The 23,998-nt window shown below is 47.4% G+C and overlaps 1 protein-coding gene across 2 annotated transcripts in view; it reads right to left on the bottom strand.

The window, feature by feature from the left end:
- APAF1 (apoptotic peptidase activating factor 1) overlaps positions 1-23,998 on the bottom strand; it is an 85,144-nt gene that overhangs the window by 13,856 nt on the left and 47,290 nt on the right. Inside the window, exons 18-22 of one of the 2 annotated variants that reach the window (XM_074226650.1) lie at positions 22,320-22,448; positions 16,369-16,494; positions 14,869-14,988; positions 7,693-7,818; positions 3,302-3,427 (exon numbers count right to left, since the gene is read on the bottom strand). In XM_074226650.1, the coding sequence (XP_074082751.1) occupies positions 3,302-3,427; positions 7,693-7,818; positions 14,869-14,988; positions 16,369-16,494; positions 22,320-22,448 (627 nt within the window). Of the gene's footprint in view, positions 1-3,301; positions 3,428-7,692; positions 7,819-14,868; positions 14,989-16,368; positions 16,495-22,319; positions 22,449-23,998 lie in introns of those variants that run through there. The other variant, XR_012476286.1, reaches the window with a different exon arrangement.

Raw genomic sequence — 23,998 nt, 5'->3', positions numbered from 1 at the left:
CAGATGGAAGTGATTAATGAGATCCAAGCAATGGGGCAGCCCAGATCCCCACTTCAACCACCTGGGAAGGCACTCCTCCCTTTCACTCATTCCTCAGGTGGTGCTTTTTTGCAATCTCACAAACCTCAAGCAAGCAACTGAGGAAGAGGCCCTCACCCTCTGGAGCTGCGCCGGCCAGGAGAGCCTGGTGTTCGGGCTGCTTCTCAAACCTTGGCCTCTCTCTCCCGACAGGAAAGGCCCTGGCCAGCTGCCCGGCCAGGTGCCATCTGCTGGGCTCTGGCTTTACCCATTTCAAAGACCTTATGGGAGAGGAGAGGCTGCATGGGCTGAGCTCAGGGCTCACATACCTGGGTCCAGCAGCAACACACCTGGGGGCCAGGTCAGTTAGCCAACCTCCCTCTGGAAGCAAAATTCTCCCATCTTTCTTATTCTTTTAAAAGATCCCACCAAAAACAAGCTCATTTATGACTTTTGGAGATGGGGAGGGCTGGGAGTTAGGCTTTTTTTAAGATTCTAAGTAGCAAAAATTAAAACGAAATATTTTATTATTAAAAGACATTAAAGCTCAAATTTTGTACCATAAATTTTTCAATAAAATGAGCGAGTCTTTTCAGAGTGGTAAGGATCACACATATCCCAAATATAGTCATTTTATTTTTCAAAAGAAATCAATGAAAGCATCTCGTCTTTGTTGTTCAGTCACTTTCCAGTCGGTTCAGTCACTCTTGGTGACCCCAGCTGGCAGGTTCCCTTGGCAAGGACCAAGGGGCCTGTTTGCTGCTCCCGCTCATTTCAGAATTGAGGAAACTGAGGCAAACGGCATTGAGTGCATGCCTGGGGTCCCCCCAGCCACTAAGTGTCTGAGCCAGACTTGAGCTCACAAAGCTGAGTCCTCCTGACTCCAGGCCCTGCCCTCTCTTCCCTTTGGCATCACCTGGCTACCCCATCTCACAAAATGCTTTCCTCACCATTTCCCCATGAGCTAAACAGTACTAGGACATATAAGGACAAGACGTCCCCTTCTACAGAAGAGGAACCTGAGGCTCAGAGAGGTCTTGCGGTTCCCCCCCCCCCCAGCCACAAGGTAAGTTCAGTGATGTCTGGGTATTCAAATCCAAGACTCCTGACTCTTTCTATTGTGCTTTGCCACCTCAGGATGGTCCTCCCAAGTAAGGAAACTCCATCTACCAATTCAGGTCAGCGTCTTCTCTGTAATTCAGGCTCAGAGCAGGGGATCTTAACCTGAAGTGGATGAACTTTAAAAAGGAAGGTCACTAACAATATTTTAATACATTTGGTTTCCTTTTTTAGGACACGCCTGATTCTGTGAGGGGTCAAGAGTTAGAGGGTCCAGGATATGGCCCAGTGAAGAGCCCTCAGGCAGTCAAAGGGACTCTGGGACGTGCCAGTCCTATGAAGCCCGTTCACAGAGCCGCAGCTTGAATTCAGATACTGCCTGTGACAAGTCACTTCACTCCTCCCTCAGTCTCCATGTCCTACCCTCTCAGATGGGGATAACAAGAGCCTCTGCACCTCCCGAGACAGTTGAGGATTCAATGAGTGTGAAAAGCACTATATATATAGTGGGGGGCAGGTTCAAACAGTCTATTTACATAAGTCAGGACAAGGCTCCACAGCTCTTCCCAACCTGAGACCGGCTCTCTCCAGAAAGCCCTCAGAAAGGCGGGGGAGGGATGAATTTATTTTGATTAGCTCTCTCTAACCGAGACAAGAAAAAGTATTCCCCTCCTAGAGATCTTGAAGGAAAGGATGAAGAGCCTCCCCGGGCTTTGCCTTGGTTGGGTTCTGCTCCTTACCACCTGAGTGCCTGGCCTCAGTTTCCTATTCTCTAAAGTCAGAGGGTAGGATGACCCCATCTCCTTTCTAGTGCTAGACATGATCATCCTATGACCATACTCTGAACATGGACTACCTCAGGATAAAAGCAGCACCCCAAAATGAGCTCTCTTGGAAAGAAAATGATCTATGGGTCTATACTCCTATTCTAAGCTACCACCTCTAAGCTGACACCAGCTCCTGAGCAGGAAGGGGTCTCAGAATCTCGGGTGAGGAAACTGAGACCTTGTGGTCCCACCAGCAGAAAGAGCCCAAGGTGGGAAGTGACCCCAGGCCCCAAATTCACTCTCCTGGAGCTGTCCTATCTTGGACAGATTGGGGAGGAACAAGGTGGCCTCTTGAGGAACCAAAACTTACTAATACAGAAAATCCCAACTGCACAGTGCTAGCCTGAGGTCATAAATTGAAAAAACAGGTTTGAGAATCATACTTAACCACCCTGGACTTCTTAACTTCCAGGAATCCTGAAGTTCATGGGAACATGGATTTGGAGGGAGAAGGTATTCCAGCAACCCTCCCTTATTTTACAGACCAGGAAACAGAGGCCTTGGAGATGAAGTGACTCAACCAAGGTCACCCAGGGTCAGAACAGAAGGACCCAGACCATAAGGCTATTTGCAAAAATGCCTGCCCAAGCTCCACACAGTTAAAATCAATACCACATGAGTAGATAAGCAAAGTTGACCAAAACAGGCAAAGACAAATGTTGGAGGGGCTGCAGAAAAATGGGTCATCCTGAAAAGTGGCATGAAACTTTGCCCCCCAAAAGTTATATTATCCATACCCTTTGACCCAAAGGTGCTCTGACAAGGTCTACCCTCAAAGATATCCAAGAAAGAAGAAATAGTTTATGTGTAAAAATACCTCTAGAAGTTCTTTCTATATTGCCAGAGAATTGGAAATTAAGAGGAGTCATCATTTGGGAAGAAGGCCAAGCATACTGTGATATGAATGTAGCTGAAGACTATCAGGCTACAAGGAATGATGAACAGTTTCAGAGAAACTTGGAAGATTTATATGAATTGATGCTGAGTGTAGGGAATATGACTACACATTTTTAACCTATATATCAAATAACTGGCTTTCTCAATGAGGGGAAGTAAAATGGGAAGAAGGGAAAGAATTCAGAATGCAAAGTTTAGAAATGAATATTAAAATTTGTTTTTTACATTAACTGGGGAAAAAATAAAATTGAAGAAAATAAGAATTAATCTCCTAATTTGATTTCTTATTTGCACACATGTGGTAATCTCTAGAATTTATTTCCTTCCATGTTAAATATGAGGTTTGCTGAAAGTCAAGGGGTCTAGAGATCAAAAAAAAGGCTGGCACACAATATTTTCACATAATCTCTGTATGATTTCCTGACACTTTTCATATTCATATGCTGGGAGGAGTCAGCCTAAGGCCCACATCGCTTCTGCTCCCCCTTCATCTGACTCACCTGAACTGTAGAATCGTCTGAGCTTGAAATAAGGGTCCTCCCGTCAGACGAGAACTGGACCTGGCGGACCGCTTTCTCATGCCCCATGCGAGATCGAAATTCTCTTCCATTGGGGAGCTCTAGAATCTTCAAAGTGGAAAACATACCAAGATTAGCTGGAGGAAAAACTAGGCATTGCTATGCCTGTACCAGGCAGAAGGAAACGGGCAGCCTCCTGGGGAACAAAGACACCCAGAGGAAGCAGGCCACCTGGACTGGAAGGACCACAGAGAGCAAGGGGCACTGGGGCGGGGGGGGGGGGGGGGAGGACTTCATGAGAAGCCTCATAACCCATTGCATCAGTGGTGCTCCTAGACTTTGCCTCTAAAGAGAAAAGAGCATGAAAGATGGATTAAAGAGAAATGGAAGATGGATTCCTCTCTAAGTCACCCCATCCCTTCACCTCTCTGGAGCTCAGCTTCCTCATTGGTAAAACTGAGAGGATCGTGCCCGATGGGTTCCGAGGTCTCGGGCAGCTGTGATTGAGGAGACCACTTAGGTTCATGTTGGACTAAATAATAATGACAAGCTTAATAAAGCCAGTACCTGCCCTGCAGCCAGGGCCTTCCAGAGTTGCCTAAAGCACTGAGGGGACTTGTCCAGGGTCCCACCATCACTGGCTCAGAGGCAGGCTGAGAATCCAGGAGTGCCTGACCCCAGGCCAGTTCTTTGGCTATTCCTCTCACTAAATTTCTCAAATACTAATTATAGTCACTGATACTTTACTTAAAGATTAAAGGAAGTCTGGAGCCCTAAAGATGCTTCAGATTTTTCTGTTTTAATAGGCCATGTTGATTTTTTCCTTCTCTAAACAATGTGTCATTCATTATTATTAAGTCATTTTTCACCTGTGTCTGATTCTCTGGGGAGTTCTTGGCAGAGAACCTAGAGTGGTTTACCATTTTTACTTGTTTAGTTCATTTTACAGATGAGGAAACTAAGACAAAGAGAGGGAAGTGACTTAACCAGGTCACACAGTTAGCAGGCTGGCCTGGAACTCACCTAAAGGAGTCTTCCGGACTCAAGGCCAGCCTCTGTACGATCTAGCTGCCTCATCCAAATAATATTACTTGTCATACAGGATGGTACTAGAAGGATACTAGGGGTAACTATGACAATGTCAAAAACCAAGGATGAAATAAAAATGTATTTTATAAAAGAAAATTAGGTTTAGAATGAACTCTACAAGCACTTCCTCATTTAATCGTAACAATTATTCTACAAAGAAGGTTTTACATAGTGGAGAATATATAATAACTTGCATAGTATATTAAGGAAAAACCCATTGGATGTAAAGTTAGATAATCTGGACTGTGCCCTGGCTTTGCTAGTTATTCTGTGGGACCTGGGGCAAAGCCCTTTAACATCTATGAACTTCTCTTTATTCATAAAATGAGATCTTGAACTAGATCACCTCTAAAGTTCATTCTAACTTGAAATTCTAAAATTTCCATTTTACAGATAAGAATACTGAGGTTCAAATATGACCAGAAAGGACAATGATAAATGTTGGAAGGGATGTGGGAAATCTGGGACACTGATGCATCGTTGATGTAGCTGTGAACTCATTGAACATTTCTGGAGAGAAATTTGAAATTACACCCAAGGGCAAAAAACTACATCCCCTTTGATCCAGCAATACCACTACTGGGTCTATACCCTGAAGAGATGATGAAAAAGGGCAAAAACATCACCTGTTCAAAAATATTCATTGCAACCCTATTGGTGGTGGGAAAGAATTGGAAATCAAGTAAATGTCCTTCAACTGCAGGAATGGCTTAGTAAACTGTGGCATATGTATGTCATGGCATACTACTGTTCTATTAGAAACCAGGAGGGATGGGAATTCAGGGAAGCCTGGAAGGATTTGCATGAACTGATGCTGAGCAAGATGGACAGAACCAGAAAAACACTGTACACCCTAACAGCAACACGGGGGTGATGATCAGTCTTGATGGACTTGCTCATTCCATCAGTTCAACAATCAGGGACAATTTGGGGCTGTCTGCAATGGAGAATACCACCTGTATCCAGATAAAGAGACATGGAGTTTGAACAAAGACCAAGGAGTATTACCTTCAATTTAAAAAAAAAAAGTTGTCTTATGTCCTATATAATTTTGCTATCTCTAATATTTTATTTTTCCTCAAGAACATGGTTTTTCTCTCAACACATTCAATTTTGATCAATGTATAGCATGGAAACAATGTAAAGATTATCAGACTGCCTTGGGGTGGGGGGGAAGGAAATTGTAAAATTCAAAACCTTACCAAAAAATTATAGGTAGAAATTATTATTGTATATAATTGAAAAACAAATAAAATATTTATATATAAAAAGAATATTGAGATTCAGAGATTAAGGGCTTGCCCAAGGCAACTTCCATCCACTCCGTTCAACTTACCTCATTTCCTATAAATCCAACAATGTTTCTCCTCTACTAAGCTGACCCAGTGATAAGCCCCCTAAATTCTCTTCCAACTCTGAGAGCCCTAGAGTCCAGTCAAGATGCTGGAGTGGGCAGAGGCGTGTTACCCCGACTCACCCACAGCTACTTCTAAAAGGATCTAAATGGAGGCAGCTAGGTAGCACAGTGAATAGAGCACCAGACCTGGAGTCAGGAGGACCTGAGTTCAAATCCCGACTCAGAAGCTTAAAATTACCTAGCCGTGTGACCTTAGGCAAGTCACTTAACCCCATTGCCTTACAAAAAACAAAAAGGAATCTAAATGGAGCATCAGATTGAGAGTGATAGACGAGTCTGGTAAAACCACAGTAGATCATCTTTCAAGCTCAAGATCACAAATTCAAACCAAAGGCAAGGGACCAAGCAATCTTAGCGGAATGGGCATCCTACACCAGACCCTAGCTTCCCAACGGAGCCACAGGGCAGTCCCTGACCTAAAGAGGGGATTCTCGACCCAAATCAACCCTGTTTCTTTCAGAGAATAGGACAGAAGTGGGTCAACAGCCTTCTGAGTGAGCCAAGGAAGGAGCCACAGGAAACACAGTTTCTGTTCCTACTTCAAATCACCATTTACCCAGAAGCCTAAGGAAGAGAGAGAGAGAGAGAGAGAGAGAGAGAGAGAGAGAGAGATGAAAAAAGAGAAGTGTTGACATTCAAAATAGCCAAGGTCACCCAGCTAGAAGCAGACCTTCCAAGCTAAGGGAATGTGGACAGGAAGGGAGCTTTTGTGACTTGGTCCCCAGAGGTGGGCAGATGGGTGGATCCTGAGGCAAATATGGCCCACACCAATCTGCAGGGCTTGAGACCCTGGGCAAGGTGTCATTTAACCTTACAGTGACAGGCAGTAGTCTATCATGATGAGTTACCATAGTAACTCCTACGCACTGGGAAACAAAAACCCTTCACTGGGAACGCCCCGGACCATTTAAGGTAGTGTGTTCAGACTCTCCCCAAAACGAGAAAAGATGTTCTAAATAGAATACTTTAGCAATCATTTTTAGGGAGAGAGAAATAGAAAGTCACATCCAGTGCACACACTAACACAGAAAGACATAAGACCACCTGGGGGAAGCAGGTAAATGAAGCCATCACCGCTGGCCTTCTCTTCAGCTACAATGCCAGTGGCATCTTCTCCCTGCAGGAGGCAGGATCTGATCCCCTCCCCGGTCGGCTCCTACATTAGAACGTATGCTTTTTGAGGGCAGGGATGGTTCTTGCTTTTTCTTTATATCCCTAGTGGTTAGCACAGCCCGGCTCTTGGAAAAGCACCTACTAGATTACCAATGGCCTGAAAGCAAACCAAGGTGCCCTAGCACACTTAAAGGTCCACTGACCCGGCCTCTGCAGGCCTCCGCTCTATCTCCAGGAAGCTCTGATCTTCTCATCCTCCTCACTGCCCAGTCTGGATGAGGAAATCAAGGCTCAGAGAAGGGATGGAAACCCACTGCACTATCCCATCTCGCTGGTCAAGTCCATGCCATCTGATTCCACAAGCATTTTTATTTACATGCCTACAAAGAGCCAGGCCTAGAAAGACAAAGACAAAACAGGCCCTGTCCTCCAGGAGATTCTGTTCTACTGAGGCCAAGATGGGGAGAGGCTGGCACCACCTCTTAGAGGCTGCTGGTCCCAGAGAAGACAAATGGTCTCAGGCAAGTCCACAAGAGTAGGTGGAGATTGAGAAGCAGACAAGAGCAACAACCTGGGAGGGCCAACAGGAGAGAGAGCACATCCACATGGATTACAAAGGCTCCTTTAAAACCCAGATGAAGCGGCCACAGAAAGCCACATCTGTTGAGCAGAATCCCTGCCAGGGAAGAGACACGCTTTTTCTGTGAAACTAAAAGATCCCAGACCCTGAAAGTCAGAGAGGTTAGTTACCTACCTTTACAGACCCATCTTCTTCTCCCAAGGCCACGTATCGCAGGTTTGGGCTCAGACAACAGCAGCTAATTTGAGATTTCTGGGCTTCTGTCAGATAGTCAATATGACCTGTTTTTCCATTAATTAGCTAAAATGCAAAATAAAACAGAGCAAGTGATTCAATGGTAATTGCTGCTGTCCTCTCCAGCACCAAGTTTCAATTGGAAAAGAAGCGGGGGGTGGGAAACCAAGAATGTGCACACAGAGGGTGACCCCCCCCAAGAATTTCAGCCTTGCATTCACCTTCCTGGTCATGGCAGTGCCAGTGCCCCAACACGGTTTCATAAAATGAAATGAGCATCTAAAGGTTTCCTGAGCTGCGGCCGTGCCGACCACCCAGGACTCACCTGTCTGCTTTGGGGTCTACTACTGGCTTCTCTGCTTAGAGGAGTCCAGTCTGCCATTGTTCACAAAGCTTGTTTTAATACAGGACAGAAAATGTTGTTCAAGAAAGGTAAACCTGGTTTGAGACACTTGTTTCAAAAGGCAAAATGCAAATGTAGAATAGAATCTAAACCTCTAAGTACAGTCACAGAACCCAACTAAATAAACCTATGGGGAGGCAGAGAGATATGAAAGAAGTTCAAAATGACTGACCATGAGACTGGGTCAACTAACTTTGGGGATGTCCTGGTCCCCTTCCACAGTTGGGCTTCTAAGTCTAGATGAATCCCTCACAAAATCATGTTTTTAAATGCAGAAAACAGAATCCATTGTATTACAAAGTAAATCAGTTCTACTGAAATAAAGATGAAATTTGTTCTCCCCCACACAAGTACCAGGCTTTTCTGGACTCTATCTACAGATCATTCTGAGCTAGGCATGGGATTATCTCAATTTGCATCAGATACACAGGTAACCAGAGCACGGATTAGATGCGGTCTCTGAACATCTACTCTTCCCTAGTTCTGCTAAGGCTCTGCCTTTTCCTAGCACCCTTAAAGAAAATTTTACTGTCCTTTAGTTGTTGTTTGTCCTTTACTTTTTGTGGGGGGGGGGGGGGGGGGGTAAGGCAGTGGGGTTAAGTGGCTTGCCCAAGGCCACACAGCTAGGTCATTATGAAGTGTCTGAGGCCGGATTTGAACCCAGGTCCTCCTGACTCCAGGGCCGGTGCTCTATCCACTGCACCACCTAGCCGCCCCCTGTCCTTTACTTTCAAAGAAGATCATGACATACATTTGAATTGGACTTGAGTGGGGGATGTCGTACAGTCACCAGTCTCACTCTCTCCTCTAGAGTCACCTGGATCCAATGACCAGATATGGATCAGGATAACCATTTCTGGCCCTGGATGTGAGGCAATCGGGGCTAAGTGACTTGCCCAGGGTCACACAGCAAGTATGTGTCTGAAGCTGGATTTGAACTCAGATCCTCCTGACTCCGGGGCCAGTACTCTATCCACTGCACCACTTAGCTGTCAAGTCTTTTGGTTACTGTCCTGTGGTTACCTTGTTGTATCACCCTCACTCCCCTTATATGCACCAGGGCTTAGGACAGAAAGACAAGGGAATCATTCAATAACATCTAATTACCTTGCACTCCTACCTTAACAGAGGGCATCACGTTAGATGCTAGTGATATGAAGAAGGCAAATGTCACAGTCCCTCACCTCAAGAAGCTTACCATCTTTTGGGATAATGTGCCGGGCAGACAATTAAGATACAAGACAGTGTGATAAGGTAACACAACAATCCAAACAGGAAAAATTAACCTAATCCAGTCCTTTCATTTTTACAGAAGAGGAAACTGAGACCCAGGGTTATGGCAACTCCCCCAAGTACTCCTAGCATGTGGTAAGCATTCTAGGAGGCCCTCTAACTCCCAGGACTAAGGACCATGCTGCCTCCTCAGAAGACTTCAGGGAGACAGAGGTATGGGAACTGGGCCCCTGACGATAAGAAAAGAAGGGTCCCTGTCTTAGACTATGAAGAAGACAAGAAAGCATTTCTAAAGAAGCGGTCAGAGACTTCTTTGATCCGCTAACGTTGCGAGATCTCCATTCCCTCCCTTTTATGTCAATACTCAGGTCTTACAATATAGACGTGCCCATCTTGGTTTCAAGGGCCAAAGGGACAGGGAAAGCATTTTAACCCTGGCGCTGCCTGGACCCCATTTCACAGGGTGGTATAACTGAACACATTCCCTGTTTGGCCACAACTATTGACAACAAAATCTTTCTTCTCTCCACAGTCAGTTTTATGAAGCTTTTTAAAAAGAAACAAAAGATTGTACTCCTTGAAGTACACGTGTATGGGAACTCTCCTTCCAACCACTACTAACAAGGGACTATGAGACTGTGATCTTCCTCATGAAGAGAAAAGTGACGTAAGGCATACAAAGCCAGTCTCAGCCTCGGGAAGACTTGGGTTGGTTCAAGCCCTTCCGCTCACTGGCTGGGTGACCCTGGGCAAGTTGCCTGTCTCTCAGGGTCCCCAGGGGACACGGCAGAAAGGGAATGAGGGAGGAGGCTTTCTCTCCAGACAATAAAGTAAAATAAGAGATCTACGAATAAAATAAGTAAAATCCCTGCTCTGCTCCCATTTTCTGCTCTCTGACCTCCCAGCCCAAACTCCAACATCTTGGCCTCCAGCATCACTCTCCCCTCCCTTTTCCAATCAGCCATCGAGTCCTGGCCATCCTATCTCTATCTCTCATCTAAGTGCCTGGGTGCAGGTAGGTATTCAAAGAGTCCTCAGGTATGCGGTGGGGGTCCTGGTAAAGGATCATCTTTGAGTCTAAACTGAAGGAAGATGAGAAGTCCACTCAAACAGGCAGTGAGGAACAAAAGCTGGAAATCTGAACTCAGGTCTCTGATCTTAAAGCCAGCGGTAGCCACCCTAGTGCCACACTGCCCAGAAGCCACCACTCCTGCCAGCGCCATCACTCTAGATTAGGCCCTCGTCACCATTCCGCGTGACTCCCTACCTGCAGTCTCAACTTCCCTTCCCATAAATCGCAAGAATACAAAGAACCCAAAGTCATCGGATCCAACCTTCTCATAGCTGGAAAACCTGAGGCCAAGAGGGGTCACACAGATAGTAATCAGCAGAGCCAGGAGTTGAACTCAAGATGATTGATTCCAAATCTGTCCATTGTCCTAGAACATTAATTATTTTTAAATATGTTAATACAAATGATCCTGAAAAGATAAGGCTGTAAACTTCCCTAGACTACCAGAAGGGTCTGTGGCACAAAAAGGGCTCAGGATCCCTGGCACACAAATTAGCCTCCCTTATGCATGCGCTGCTTTGGTCAGTCTCTCCACTGTCTGAAACCTCGTACACCCAGAATATACCTAACAGGGGACCACCTAACCACCTAATCTCCTCTTGCATACCTCCAGGGACAGAGAACTCACCACCTCCTTCACATTTCTCTCTTCTGGATACCTGAGGTTCAAGGCTAAGAGGGTCAGGTCTTTCCCACCTCCACCTTTAAAATCCTAGCAATCCTTCAAGACCCAGCTCAAATGTCACCAGCTCCATCTCTGAACCTCTCCCACGATGACTCTGTCTGCACCTCACCTGTAGTCTGTGGACTGCCATTCTGAGACCTGTCTTGAGTTCCTATTAATAAGCCTGAGGAAGAATGTCTTCTTTATCTGTTTTCTTCAGTGCCCAGGACGGCTGCAGCACACCCAGGCCCAGCCCTGGTAAAGGGAGGGCTGAGGAGAGAGAGACGCACACACACTCTCTCGCTCACTCTCTCACTCTTTCTCTCATCGATTCAGAGGCCCAGAAAGTGAGGAGACTGCCCAGAGTCCCACAGCTAAGAGCCAGAATTCCTGCAAGCCTTCCTGTGCGGAGGGCGCCCCATCTTCCTCTGTGCTGAGTCCTGTCACTGGTCCAGAGTCAGAATGGCCAGAAAGGAAAGGAACTCGGTCACCAGGGAGAGAGGTCAGCTAATTTAACACTGGGAAACGGAGGCGTCAGGCTCTGAGCTTTCTGACAGGCACCTTCATCAACATTCCTAGGGAAGTAAAGCAATTTTGTTGAAATGGCAATACAAGGCCAAGCACTGTGCTGAGGACGCAAGGACTCTTCAAAGAACAGAAGAGTCAAACCAGCACGACTACGTCACCTGTTGTCCTGCCCTAAGGCCCGTGACCCCAGAAGCCCTGGGCACCTCCTGGCCAATCATCCTGACTCCAGCTCAGTCCTGCAAAGCCCATCCAAGGAAGCAAGCGCAGGAGGTGGGCACTAAGCGCTGCTTCCTGGGGCTGTTGCTCCCTCTGCCTTCTCAACAGCCACAGCTGCCAAGGATCCCCAAAAGCAAAACATTTGCAACAAAAATCCCTGGCATGGCGAATGGCTCCATGGCAGACACAGAGAGGATCTTTGTGATGGAAATGACCTTAAAGAAAAGACATGATCATCAGCTTTCTGTCTGCACCGTAAGGACTGCAGCCTCCCATCCAACTTGCAGCTGAAGCTTTCTGTGTGGGGCATCTCCCCGGGCTAGAAAGTGCTCAGAAGAAGCATGTGTCTTCAGTCCTTCCTTAATCCCTATTTAGGATGTCTGCTCTTGGCTCATCTTTATTCACCCAAACACTGGAAGGTCAGGGTCCCTGGTCTCAGAACCCTCCCCCCCCCAACTTTCCCCTCCCCCAAGTGACCATATCCTGATTTTTTAAAATCTATTTTCTGCCTCAGGAATTGTCCCCCATTAAAATGGAAGCTCCTAGAGGGCAGGGACAGTTTTACTTTTGTCTGTCTCCTCAGTGCCTTAGCCAAGAAGAATACTTGGGGGCTGTCCTCTACCTCATACTCAAGGTAAAAGTGTCAGCTGAGGGGCGGCTAGGTGGCACAGTGGATAGAGCACCAGCCCTGGAGTCACGAGGACCTGAGTTCAAATATGACCCCAGACACTTAATAATGACCTAGCCGTGTGGCCTTGGGTGAGCCACTTAACCCCATTTGCCTTGTAAAAACCTAAAAAAATAAAATGTCAGCTGAACCAGGGCATACTGAGAATACCAGATTTAAGAACTCTTTGTCCACCTCCTCATGGTACAGATGAAGAACCTGAAGCCCAGGGAGGAATCCAGTGTCTGCCTGGGAGAGAACATTCCCACACCACCAAACACCAGATCCTCGACCCCCAGCTTACTCTTTCCTTCACTGAGCCCCTGGACAGGAAGGGGGGAGGAGGGAGCCCTAAAAGTACGGTGGGTCATGAGCGCATCCCCCAGAAGTCAGAGCCCTGGCCCACATCCTGTACGATCTCCTGGGGTTTTCTATCACTAAGCTGAGATTAGCAGCAAACTTGAGAGTCTTGCTGGGGCTTCATCTCTCGAGAAATTAACTGGATTCAGGGGGAGCAGCACTGATTGATCAAGCATCGACAAGACTCCAGGCGATGCAGCTGCAAAGACAAAAGGGAAAGCCACTCCCTGCCATTCTCCTGAGGGGTGCAACCTGTGTCCAGCTATAATAACATAATAAGAGTCTGAGAAGAGCACAAGAAGGGGATACCAGGAGGAAGAGGAGAGCCTCGAAGGAAATTCAGGCTCTAAGAAATGAAGGTGAGAGAGAGAGAGAGAGAGAGAGAGAGAGAGAGAGAGAGAGAGAGAGAAGATGATCTGCCTAAGGGGGCAGCCAGGTGGCTCAGTGGATAGAACATCAGCCCTGGAGTCAGGAAGACCTGAGTTCAAATCTGACCTCAGACACTTAATTACCTAGCTGGATGACCTTAGGCAAGTCATTTAACTCCCCATTGCTCTGCAAAAAAAAAAAAGTCATCTAGCTCAACCCTCTTATCTTATGGATGAAGAAAGCAAGGCAGGATGGTTAAACAGTTTGTCCAAAGGACAAGCAACTAGGGGATGCTACAGCACAGAGGACTAGGCCAAGAGTCAGGAAGATCTGCATTCAAATCTAACCTCAAACACTTCCTAGATAGATATGTGATCCTGGGAATCTGTCTGCCTCAGTTTCCTTGACTATAAAATAGGGATGAAAATAATAACACCTCTCTCCCAGGGTTGTTATGAGGATCAACAGAACCTGGCACAGGGTAGGCATTTCACAAATACTTGTTTTTTTTCCCAAGGTCACAGAGCTAACCCTGTATGTGGCAGAACCAGTGTTCAAATCCCAACTGACTGACTGAGAAGGGTGCGAGGTGATGGGAAGTCACAGTTGATTCTTGATCAAGGAAATGAGTCAGATCTTGGCTACAGTTAGAAAAGGAGCCTGTGTAGTGTAAGCAGAAAGACCACGAAGGGTCTTCAATGAGGCTCTTTGTATGCCAGATTACCCACCCCCTTTTTTATCTATCAGCCTGGTGTATTGTATGAGCTCCTTCAAAGGGAATAGGATTCAAAAGGAAAGCAACTATGCTGAAATCCAGGTGCCAAGACATTTTTTCAAAGTCCAGAGATTCCAGATTAAGAACCACTAGTCTAGATGAAATTACGCACTTCTGACAGGATGATCAACTCATTCACATTTGCCCTCATGCAAAGTAGCTTCTCAGAGTGGCTGATAGGATGCCTCATCATAACATGGACATCGTAACATGGCTTAGGCTAGGTCAGGCTAAGCTGGGACAAGAGAGATCTTTAATAGTTCTTACCTCAAGCTGAAAAGGTTTCAAGGTCCAGTCTATTGATGGACTGGACAGCTACTGTCCAAGAACTAACTTGCCAAAATTTGGAAAAGCTCAGCACCACAAGGTTGGCCACCAGATGCCTCTGCAAATCTCAAAGATCATTTACAAAGGTCTATATCCAGGGTTTCTCCCTCCTAAGGGATCCATAAATAAATTTCAGGAATTCATGAACTTGGATGTTTAAAAAAATTTCATATTTCCTTCCACATGTTTATTTCCTATGTATTTTTTATCTTGTGCATCTAAAAGCAAGACTGAGGAGGGTCCACTGCTTTCGCAGACTCTACCAAATGAATCTATTAAGCAAGACAAGTTCCCAAAAGAAGTTTCCACACTGATGAAAGCCATGGATCCTTGTAGACTGAGGTCTTATTCATTCCTTCATACAGCCAATATGTATTTATTGAGCATCTACTATGTTCAGGGTAAAACCCCAAAACAGAAGAATTCAGAAACAAAACAAACATAACTCTAAATTTAAAAAAAAACTTTTTTTCTGATTCATCTTTTTAAGAAAAATACTCACTTGGAGGCGCCGTATGTTGTCAATTGCAAGAACCACCACTTCATCCTCCCGGAATACAACATCCACTTCCTGCTTTAACATGATCGAAGAATTCTTACATGCCTTCCTGGTCTCCCAGAGCTGGTTAAAATAAATACATGAATTTAATTAAGAAATGGATAGCTGAATGAATGAATGAATGAATGAATGAATGAATGACTAGATATTTAAGTTAACAAATTAGTAAATAAATGAGGGAGAAAGGAGGAGAGAGGGGAAGACAGTGAGGGGAGAGGGAAGAAAGCGAAAAGGAACTAAAAAAGGAAGGGGAGGAAGGAGGGGAAAAAATAAAGAATTGTAAAGCAGAAGTAAAGCTGGGTCTGTCTTCTAAAGGAAGAAGCTGTATGTAAAGGACAACACTGCAGAGATGTAAAACTGGAAAAGGAGAGGGACTGATGGTGGTGAGTAAAAAGAAGTGATGGACAGCCCATGTGCCTGGTATCCAGGCAAAGCCAAGAAAGGAGAAGCATGTTGGATAACTTTCTTCTTAGGATTTTATGGAAGAAAAGAGACAAGAAGGATCAAGAATGAGAAGGTGGAAATAGGCTGAGATCTGCCACAGTGAAAGGGCTGCCCACATCATGAAGGATGGCGGCTACAATGCTATGAGATGGAGTCATGTAATTAGAAATGTTTAGAATATGGAGTTGGCAGACTTCAAAATCCTTGGAAAGACTTACATAAACTGATGGTGAGTGAAGTGAGCAGAACCTGGAGAACAGTGTTCATACATAGCAACACTGGGTGATGATCAACTACGATAGACTTAGTTCTTAGCAACACAGAGATCAAAGACAATTCTATCAAAGACAATTTGTGATGGAAAATACCAACCACATCCAGAGAAAGAACTATGGAGTCTTGAACACAGACAAAACAGACTCTTTTTATTTTTTAAAATGTATTTTTTCTTTCTCATGGTTTTTCCCTTTTGTTCTAATTCTTCATCCAGAGTGAGACTAAGTCTATGTAATGTGATTATGCATTACATGCGTGTGTCTATATAAGATTACTTGCTATGTTAGGGAGTAGGGAGGGAAGGGTGGGAGAAAGAAAACGTTACAAAAATGAATGTAAAAACTATCTTCATATGTAATTGGGAAAATAAGTAAATTTCTGTAAAAAAAATATGCTTGGTCTTTGTCCCTGGCACAAACCAGGCTTTTGAAATGTTTCCTGAGAAGCAGGTCAACCCATCAACATCTTACCAACAACCAGAATGCCATCATTTGAAAATAACCAAAGGGATGGACCCTGGAGCCCTGATGTAGGGTCCAGAGTCAGGCTCCAGAGAACCCGGGGAAGAACTAGCACTGTGCTATGCACAGGATCCCCTCAGAGGGAAGCAAACCCCCCGTCACTCCTAAACTTTGCAAAAACGTCTCAGCAGAGCCCTGCTGCACACGGGGGCAGAAATGGAGCTTCACAATCACCTCCCAGATAAAACCAGAGCACACTCACCCTGATGGTCCGATCATCGGACGACGTCAAAAACAAAGATCCGTCCGGAGAGAAGGCCACACAGTGGACCCAGCTCAGATGTCCGCGGCAGTCCGCCACTTTTAAACCGGTTTCTGTGTTCCACAGCTGCAAGACAAAGGAGGGCAGGCAGAGATGAGGAAGGTGCCGGGTGGCCCCTCCAGCCTTCAGTGGCAGCAGAGAACCGAGGGCTCTGGCCCTCCAGCCTCACAAACACCTTGGGCACCGGAGCTCCAGTCATTAGAATGTGAAAAACAACCATGCTTCGGGGTTTCAGAACTTGTATGGATTTAGGGGGGAAAAAAGGGAGGACTTCTTCCATGGTCCTGACTCAGTGAGTTCAGCACACAATTCTCCCCTGGGTTAAGCTGATCTGAGGCAGCATGATGATGAGTACGATAACAATAAGAAAGACAGTTTTTGAGAGAATCCTTTATAACTATCCCTCCTTTGAACCTCACAACAACCCTGGAAAGTCAGCACTATTAGTATCCCCTTATACAAATGAAGAGACTGAGGCACAATGATGGGGATGGGGGCAGGATCTGAACTCACAGCCTCCTCACTCCAAGTCCTATACTCTAGGCACACCACTACCAAGCGACCTTCAAGGAACAAGAGTCATCTCCTAATCCATGCCCCTTGCGGTCTGACTTCTGACCCAGCAGACCAGGAGGGTCCAGTTCTTTGTGGGGAGCCACCCTCCGCTTTTCTGATAGCTTGAATAATCCCCCCGGAGGAGAGGGGAGCACGGAGAGTCACGGTGGAGAGCTGGGGAGGGTCGGGCACTGCTGCCAGCTGTCTCGCAACTCTCCATTCAACCAACCGACAAGCAGGTATCCCAGGCCACTCTGCCCCAGCCACTCTATTAAGTACTGACAGACACAAAGGCAGAATTCAAAGCATCTGCCCAGCATTTTATGGAGAGAAACCATCCACAAAAGTGACCCGCCCTCCGGCGCTCTACGTGGCTATCTGCCTCCAGCTCCTCCTTCTATCGGCCTCTCCATCTACCTTCCTTCCTGCCGGTCCACTCCTTCAACTGCATATTAGAGAACTGAAGCTGGGACTTCCCAGGGGAACCCAGACCAAACTCCCTGGCCCAGCTCTGCGGCCCCTTGGAGATCAAGGCCCAGGGAAGACTCTGGAATGTCCACGGGCCCCACTTCAGTACCGAAGCCTGGGAGGCGGGCTGTCCAAGCAGCTTGGTCCTCATTCCCCCGAGGTGTTTGATTCCACTGCCTTCATCATCACTGTGCCCCTGGGGAGACAACTTCTCCACATTCCCACTCCTTCCATTTCGGCTTCCTTTTCTTCTCGTATCTGCCCTTTAGAGGGTCGGCTTCTTGGGGGCAGAGACTACCGTTCTTTTGACTTTCAATTCATCTCCCCAACTCTCAGCCCAGGGCCGAGGATCCAGGGCTAGTTAATAAATGCTTGTTGCCTCCCTGCCAGAGGAGCAAGCATGGCCCGGACCACCACCCAAACACTCTGGGTCCAGCTCTCCCCAACAGCAAGCTGCCACGGAGCAGAGTTCTCCCGAGACATCACTCCAGCTTTCCTGGCAACACTGGGCATGTGGCACCTGTTCCACTCACAGGCATTTTCATTCATGCCTGCTGGGGGGGGTATCCCCAGGCCCCCCCAAGCAGCTCTGACCTGAGTCCCCTTTCTCCCATGTGTGCTCCTCCCCGAGCTCACTGGGATCACTGGGAAGGGCTGGCTGTGGCCAAAGCCTGAAGTGAAGGCTCCACGCTGGTCTGTGACCAGCCCTCAGCCATAAACAAAGCCAGAAAGTGGCAGCAACAGAAAACAACAGGCAGGAAACTGGACTTGGGAGTCAAGAACTCCGGAGCCTTGGGATCTGGCCTCAGACGCTTACCAGGTGTGGGTCCCTGGACACACAGGGTCACTTGCCCTGAGCTTCAGTTTCTTTTGATGTCTGTCCTTCATTATCAAAGAAGACCACAACATCAGGGAAATGATGCCATGACAAACATGTGAATTAAATATAGGTGAGGGGGGCTGTGCTAAGTCCCCAGCCTCACTTTCTCCTCCAGAGCCACCTGGGTCCAGTGGCCAGATAGGAATCAGGACGACTGGAGGTGGTCCTGGATGCAGGGCAATCAGGGTGAAGTGACTTGGCCAAGGTCACACAGCGAATGAGTGGTGGGCTCAGCGGTTGGATTTGAACTCCCATCCTGACTTCAGCGCTACCTAGCTGCTCCCCAGTTTCCCTATCTGTAAAATGAAAAGAGCAACACCCACCATCCAGAGTTGTCTTGAGAACGGGATCCAAAGACAACTGCAAAGTGCCACACAAATGCATACTAGCAATGATGATGAAGAACCGGCAGAGCAGAGCCGAGGGCCCCAGGCCACCGGACACGCTGATGACGGGGAGATGGCGAAGGCAAGCCAAGACAGCAGGAGCGAGTCAGCGGTGATGACAAGAATCCAGAGCTGCCCTAAATGCCAGCGCCAACGACCACAAGCAAAGCCGGACCCCAGGGCAGCAGCAACCAGGGCAGCGGCCGCCACACGAAGCCAAGAGTGCTCATCGTCAAGCGTAGACGATGGCACCGCGGGCCAAGTAGAGGCAGCAAGGGGCAGCTTCTAGAGCAGGTTAGGAGGGAGGCTGCATGGACAGAAGGGCAATGGCCTGAAGGCAGCCACCCACCTTTTTACCATTAACTTCAAATGGGGTCAGGGAGGAGCTGGACATGACTAAAATACACACACACACACACACACACACACACACACACGAAACTTAAGTGTTATAGAAACGTGATTATCATTGCTGTTAAAGGGGGAAATTTTTCCCAATTTCCCAAGTTTGAAATATTCTACTAAAATGTTCCAGTTTCAATTTCTTCACTTCAAATTTCCACTCAATCACAGGAGGCCAGAATGCAGGAATGGAGGGAGGGGTCAGAGGGAAACCACGATTCTTTCCATCATGACTTTTTTAAAATAAAGAGAAGACAATTCAACAGAACATGCACTTTGAAAAACCAATCTACAGCAAATCTAATGGGTTTTTGTCACTCCTCACCTTGTCTGACCTCTCTGCAACCTGTGACGCTGTCGCTCGCTCACTCCTCTAGACTTTCAAGACACTGGACATGTTCTTTCAAGCTCTGAATTCCAATCTGACCTCGGACACTAGACGTTCGGCCCTGGCCAAGTCCCTTAACAAATCCTGTCTGCCTCGGTTTCCTTAACTGTAAAATAGGGATGACAATAGCACCTATTTCATAGAGTTGCTATGAGGATTAAATGATCTATGAACTGGTTGGCAAAGCTCCAGGTGCTCTAGGACCCCCATCCCTGACTGTGGGATGGCTCCCCCAAGGTCCGCCCCAGGCCTTCTCTCCACCTTCCTACACTGCCTTAAACCATCTCATCAGCTTCAGTGGGATCAATGATCATTTTGATGTGAGTGCATCTCCGAGGACCGCCCAAGTCTCCCCTTCTTCTCAAGGTCCGGGGACGGTCTCTGCCTGCCACCGTGGGTGCCCTCAACTCTCTTCTCTGCTGTGCGGGTCTGGCCCCATCCCTCCCCAGGAAGCACCACAGTGATCTCCTAAAGCAGCATGCCCTGCCCCCAGGCCCAGCACCTGGGACCCCCGGAGCAGGTGTTGCTTCTGGCCTTTCTCCGTCTGGCCCATACTGCCCTAACTTGACTTGAGGACCTCGCTCCATCCCCTGACTTTCTGCTGGTTGCCCTCCTCACCCCCACTTGCTTCCTTCCAAGTTTCCCTCAAATCTGGTCTCCCACAGGAGGCCTCTCAAGCCCTCCCCCCACCTTGGGGGGCCCCTCTCATTGACACCAGAGGTCACTTCTAAGGTCTCCCCATTAGAACCTGAGCTCCCTGAGGGCATGGACAGTGAGGGGCTTGGTTTTCTCTGTATCTCCAATAGTAATTGATTTTCCCAGAAAATAAGACTGGGACTTTTTTACTCCAGAAGATGCAGAAGGGCCTGTTTGTCAGCGACGTCTGGAGCCAGACCATCATCCCTGCAGGAATCATGATTTGCTTTATTCTTCTCTATGCAGGGAAGTTCTTCCCATCTTTAGCACGGTGAGCGTGGGATGAGTCCCAGACCAGACCAGCCCACCTCCCCGGCCACCGCACAACACAAGTGGCAGCCTTAAATTGCCACCTCCTCTGAACTTCTGGGCTCTGAATGCCTCAGACATGCTCATTCTTCTCTTTCTGACCCTCAGTAATGTCCAGAGGGGGCTTTCTTTCCATCCAGACCTTATCAAGTGCACGTTTTTTGTGGGTTGTGTCTATACTCGGGTCATTCTGTTTCCATAGGCAATCCCCACTGTCCAAAGGCTCCTGCTTAGGTATTCACTATTTATACTTAAGTGTAATTTATACTACCATTTATTTTAATATTAATTCAATAAAGTTATTTATATTTAATTGCATATTAATATTATTATTTTTAAATTCAAAACTTCCAGTATGTGTTGCAGCAGACATACCAAATGGCTGTCTGGAGGACCTTCTCAACTGGGGGCTTATTTTGGGGCTGTATATATAATACATATATATATAATTATGAACATCCTGAAAAATCATACTAGGGTGGGGCCTTATTTTTGCAGTTTCCTAGAGAATTCTCCTTTTTTTGTCTACCCCATTCCTCCATCATTCTCTTCATATGCTGCAGTATCTGTATTTGCAGTTGCCTAGTGGTTACAACAGAAAAAAGAAAAAAGCCATACTGAGAACAAAAATAAAGGAATGGGAGCTTCTCAGGATGGGCCTTCCTGGTCAGTCCCTGGACTGGGGCAAGGGGCAGCAGCAGTGTGGGCTCAGGACCCTTCCGGGCCCTCATCCAGGAGCCCCCTGGACAGGCTCCCAGGCTCTGAGGAGTGAAGCCCCTGCTTTCCCCCTTCTGGACCTCCACCTGCCATTCTTGATCATCTGGGAAGTCTGAAGGGGACTCAAGAGTCTTCATTTTTCTCCTCAAAACCCTGACCTGAGTGAACACCACTGAATCACGACTAGGCTTGGTTTTTCCCCCTTTAGTTCTAATTCTTCTTTCACTGCATGACCAAAATGTAAATACGCGTCACAAGTACATGGACAACCTCTGCCAGACTGTTGGCTGCCATGGGGGGGGGGGGGGGGTAGGAAAATTATGGAGCTCATAAACTTGCAAATGGACGAATGCTGAAAACTTTGCATGTAATTGGAGAAATAAAATGAAATTTTAAATGAAAAAAACCTCACACTTTGTTCTAGAAAGAGGAGCTGACTGAGCCTCTCTCCCTATCAGGTCAGAGTTAAAACATGAAGTCTTAATTGAGGTCACCCAAGAGGCCTTGCTTTGACTGTCTACATCAACAACCTCTTGGCAGCCCCTCGAACAGTGGAAGGCCACTGACAACTTAGACTCCTCATATGGTCAAAAGAAGCCCACGGAGCGTCTGCAATGTGCAGGCTCCCAGACTAGGTCCAGGGGATAAGGGAACAGGGGTAAAATGGTCCCATCCTCCACAAAAGGGATTGGCCGTCTTCGATGGGGAGGAGAGGACCCCCCATCTCTCTCATTTCCCTCACCTGCAGGGAAAATGAAGAATGTCTAAAGACAGATTGGCTTCCAGGGGCAACGAGGCTGCCAGTTTCAGTCAGGAATCCAGCCTTCCTGTCCTGAGGAAGCACAGACACGGTATATAAAGTGGTAGGCCTGGAGTGGGGAGGCCTCGGGTTCAAATCTCACCTCAGACATATATTGGTATGACCCTGGGCAAGTCGCTTAAACTTCTCTCAGACTGTTCCCTGATCTAAAAAAGTAAGGGATGAGGACTCAGCGACCTCATGCTTCCTTTCAGCTGTAAAACTATGATCCCGGAGTCCAACCGGCCTCAGGGGAGAGGGCCCAACAAACCCAGAGGGTTCGGCACTCACCTCCACGCAGTAGTGCGACAGGGTGACCACGGCGAGATGACTCTTGGGAAAGAAATCACAATAGCGAATGACGCTGCTGTGGCCGGTATGGATGTCTCCCACCAGGCTCCTGCTACGGACATCGAAAACCTGCCAACAAAAAACAAAGCAAGATTCGTGTGGGGAAGGGATTCTTGGGAGCAAAAGCAGGAGAACCAATCACATCTTTTGAGCGTGTAAAGGGAGAGACCACTCAGTCCAATGCACGCACAGCCTCCTCGCCTTTGCCCGAACTGTGCCGCCCCACGTCTGGCCTCTGCTCTGGCCTGTCTCCATGCCAGGAGGCCTCCAGGACCCCCAGATGCGGGACCTCGCTTCTCTGCGGACACCCCCAGGGTTCTCTGCTGTAGAATGTCAGCTCTCTGGGGGCAAGGGCTGGCTTACCTCGGGGAGGAGCTTGCTGGTTAAGATGTCCCAGCACCGAGCACACCTGCTACTTACTTGACTGAAGTGTCTACCATTACCATTATTAAAACTACTGACCACTACGTTTATTTTTTTTTGGCAAGGCAATGGGATTTAGTGACTTGCCCAAGGTCATACAGGTGATTATTAAGTGTCTGAGGCCGGATTTGAACTCAGGTCCTCCTGACTCCAAGGCTGGTGCTCTATCCTACACCACCTAATTGTCCTCTGACTACTGCATTTAAAAGGAATAACATTTAATCCTTTAATTATTCCTCGAGCACCCACTACGGGTCCACCATGGGCCAGGAAGCTGCTTCCTAGTCTCAGCAAGAGGTGGGGGTCTGCAGAGGCTGAAGGGGGCACACCTTCTCAATCATGGCCACGGTGTCTGTCCTGCTGGACTGACAGTCTTTGTGAGTAAGCAGTGACTGGAAGGCAGCTCTGCTGTTTTTGTTTTTTTTTTTTAAAGGGAGAGAAGACAAATGAGCACCCAAGGACACAGATGACCAGGAGAGCGAGCAGAAGGAGCGCCCAAGGAGGCCTCCTGCAGCGCCACCAGCACCCCTGAGCCGGAGGCAGCCTCCATGGAGGTGGATGGACCTTTCCTAAGGGATCACAAGATGAGAATATCTGAAGGGTTGCGTATTACCCAGGCCAAGGGAAAAGGCCTGACTAGGAGCAGGACGCGAGCCCGGGGCCTCGGGGAAGGGGATGAGTACCGGAAGGGAGAATAAAGAAGGAAAGGCTGACCAAGCAAGAGAAAATGAGAGTGCCCACCGTGCTTGGGCAATCCCAGCAAAGAATCTGAAAATGAAGACTAACATTCTTCCATTCATTCAACAGTTTTCATTTAACATAAAAAGAGGAGGTGAAGGGCCTCTCTCAAAAGGCGCAAGGCCTTCAGAGCAGGGTGGCAGTTCTATTTAATAACAGATGGCATTTCTCTTCCACTTCTGGGTCTGCGAAGCCCATATCTGGTGCCCATAACCATGTGTGAGGCAGCTACCACACACTGTAGCCACATCTGACAATGGAGGAAACTGAGGCTGAGAGAAGTGACTTCCTAGAATCACCCAACTGTTCTCCTGGCCCTGCTCCACCCGCACCTGTGCATCCATACTGTCCATGTCAGTCAATCACACGCACCTGGGTCGTAGGACCCAGGATCAAAGCTCGGAGCTGATGAGCTGGGAGATACCTGAGAGGTCACCCAGTGGAAGGCCCTCATTTGA

This window comes from Macrotis lagotis, chromosome 2, assembly GCF_037893015.1.
Source record: "Macrotis lagotis isolate mMagLag1 chromosome 2, bilby.v1.9.chrom.fasta, whole genome shotgun sequence".
Classification (NCBI taxonomy): Eukaryota; Metazoa; Chordata; class Mammalia; order Peramelemorphia; family Peramelidae; genus Macrotis; species Macrotis lagotis.
Note: the sequence above shows the minus strand (reverse complement) of the source record. Positions and strands in the feature narration are given on the sequence as shown.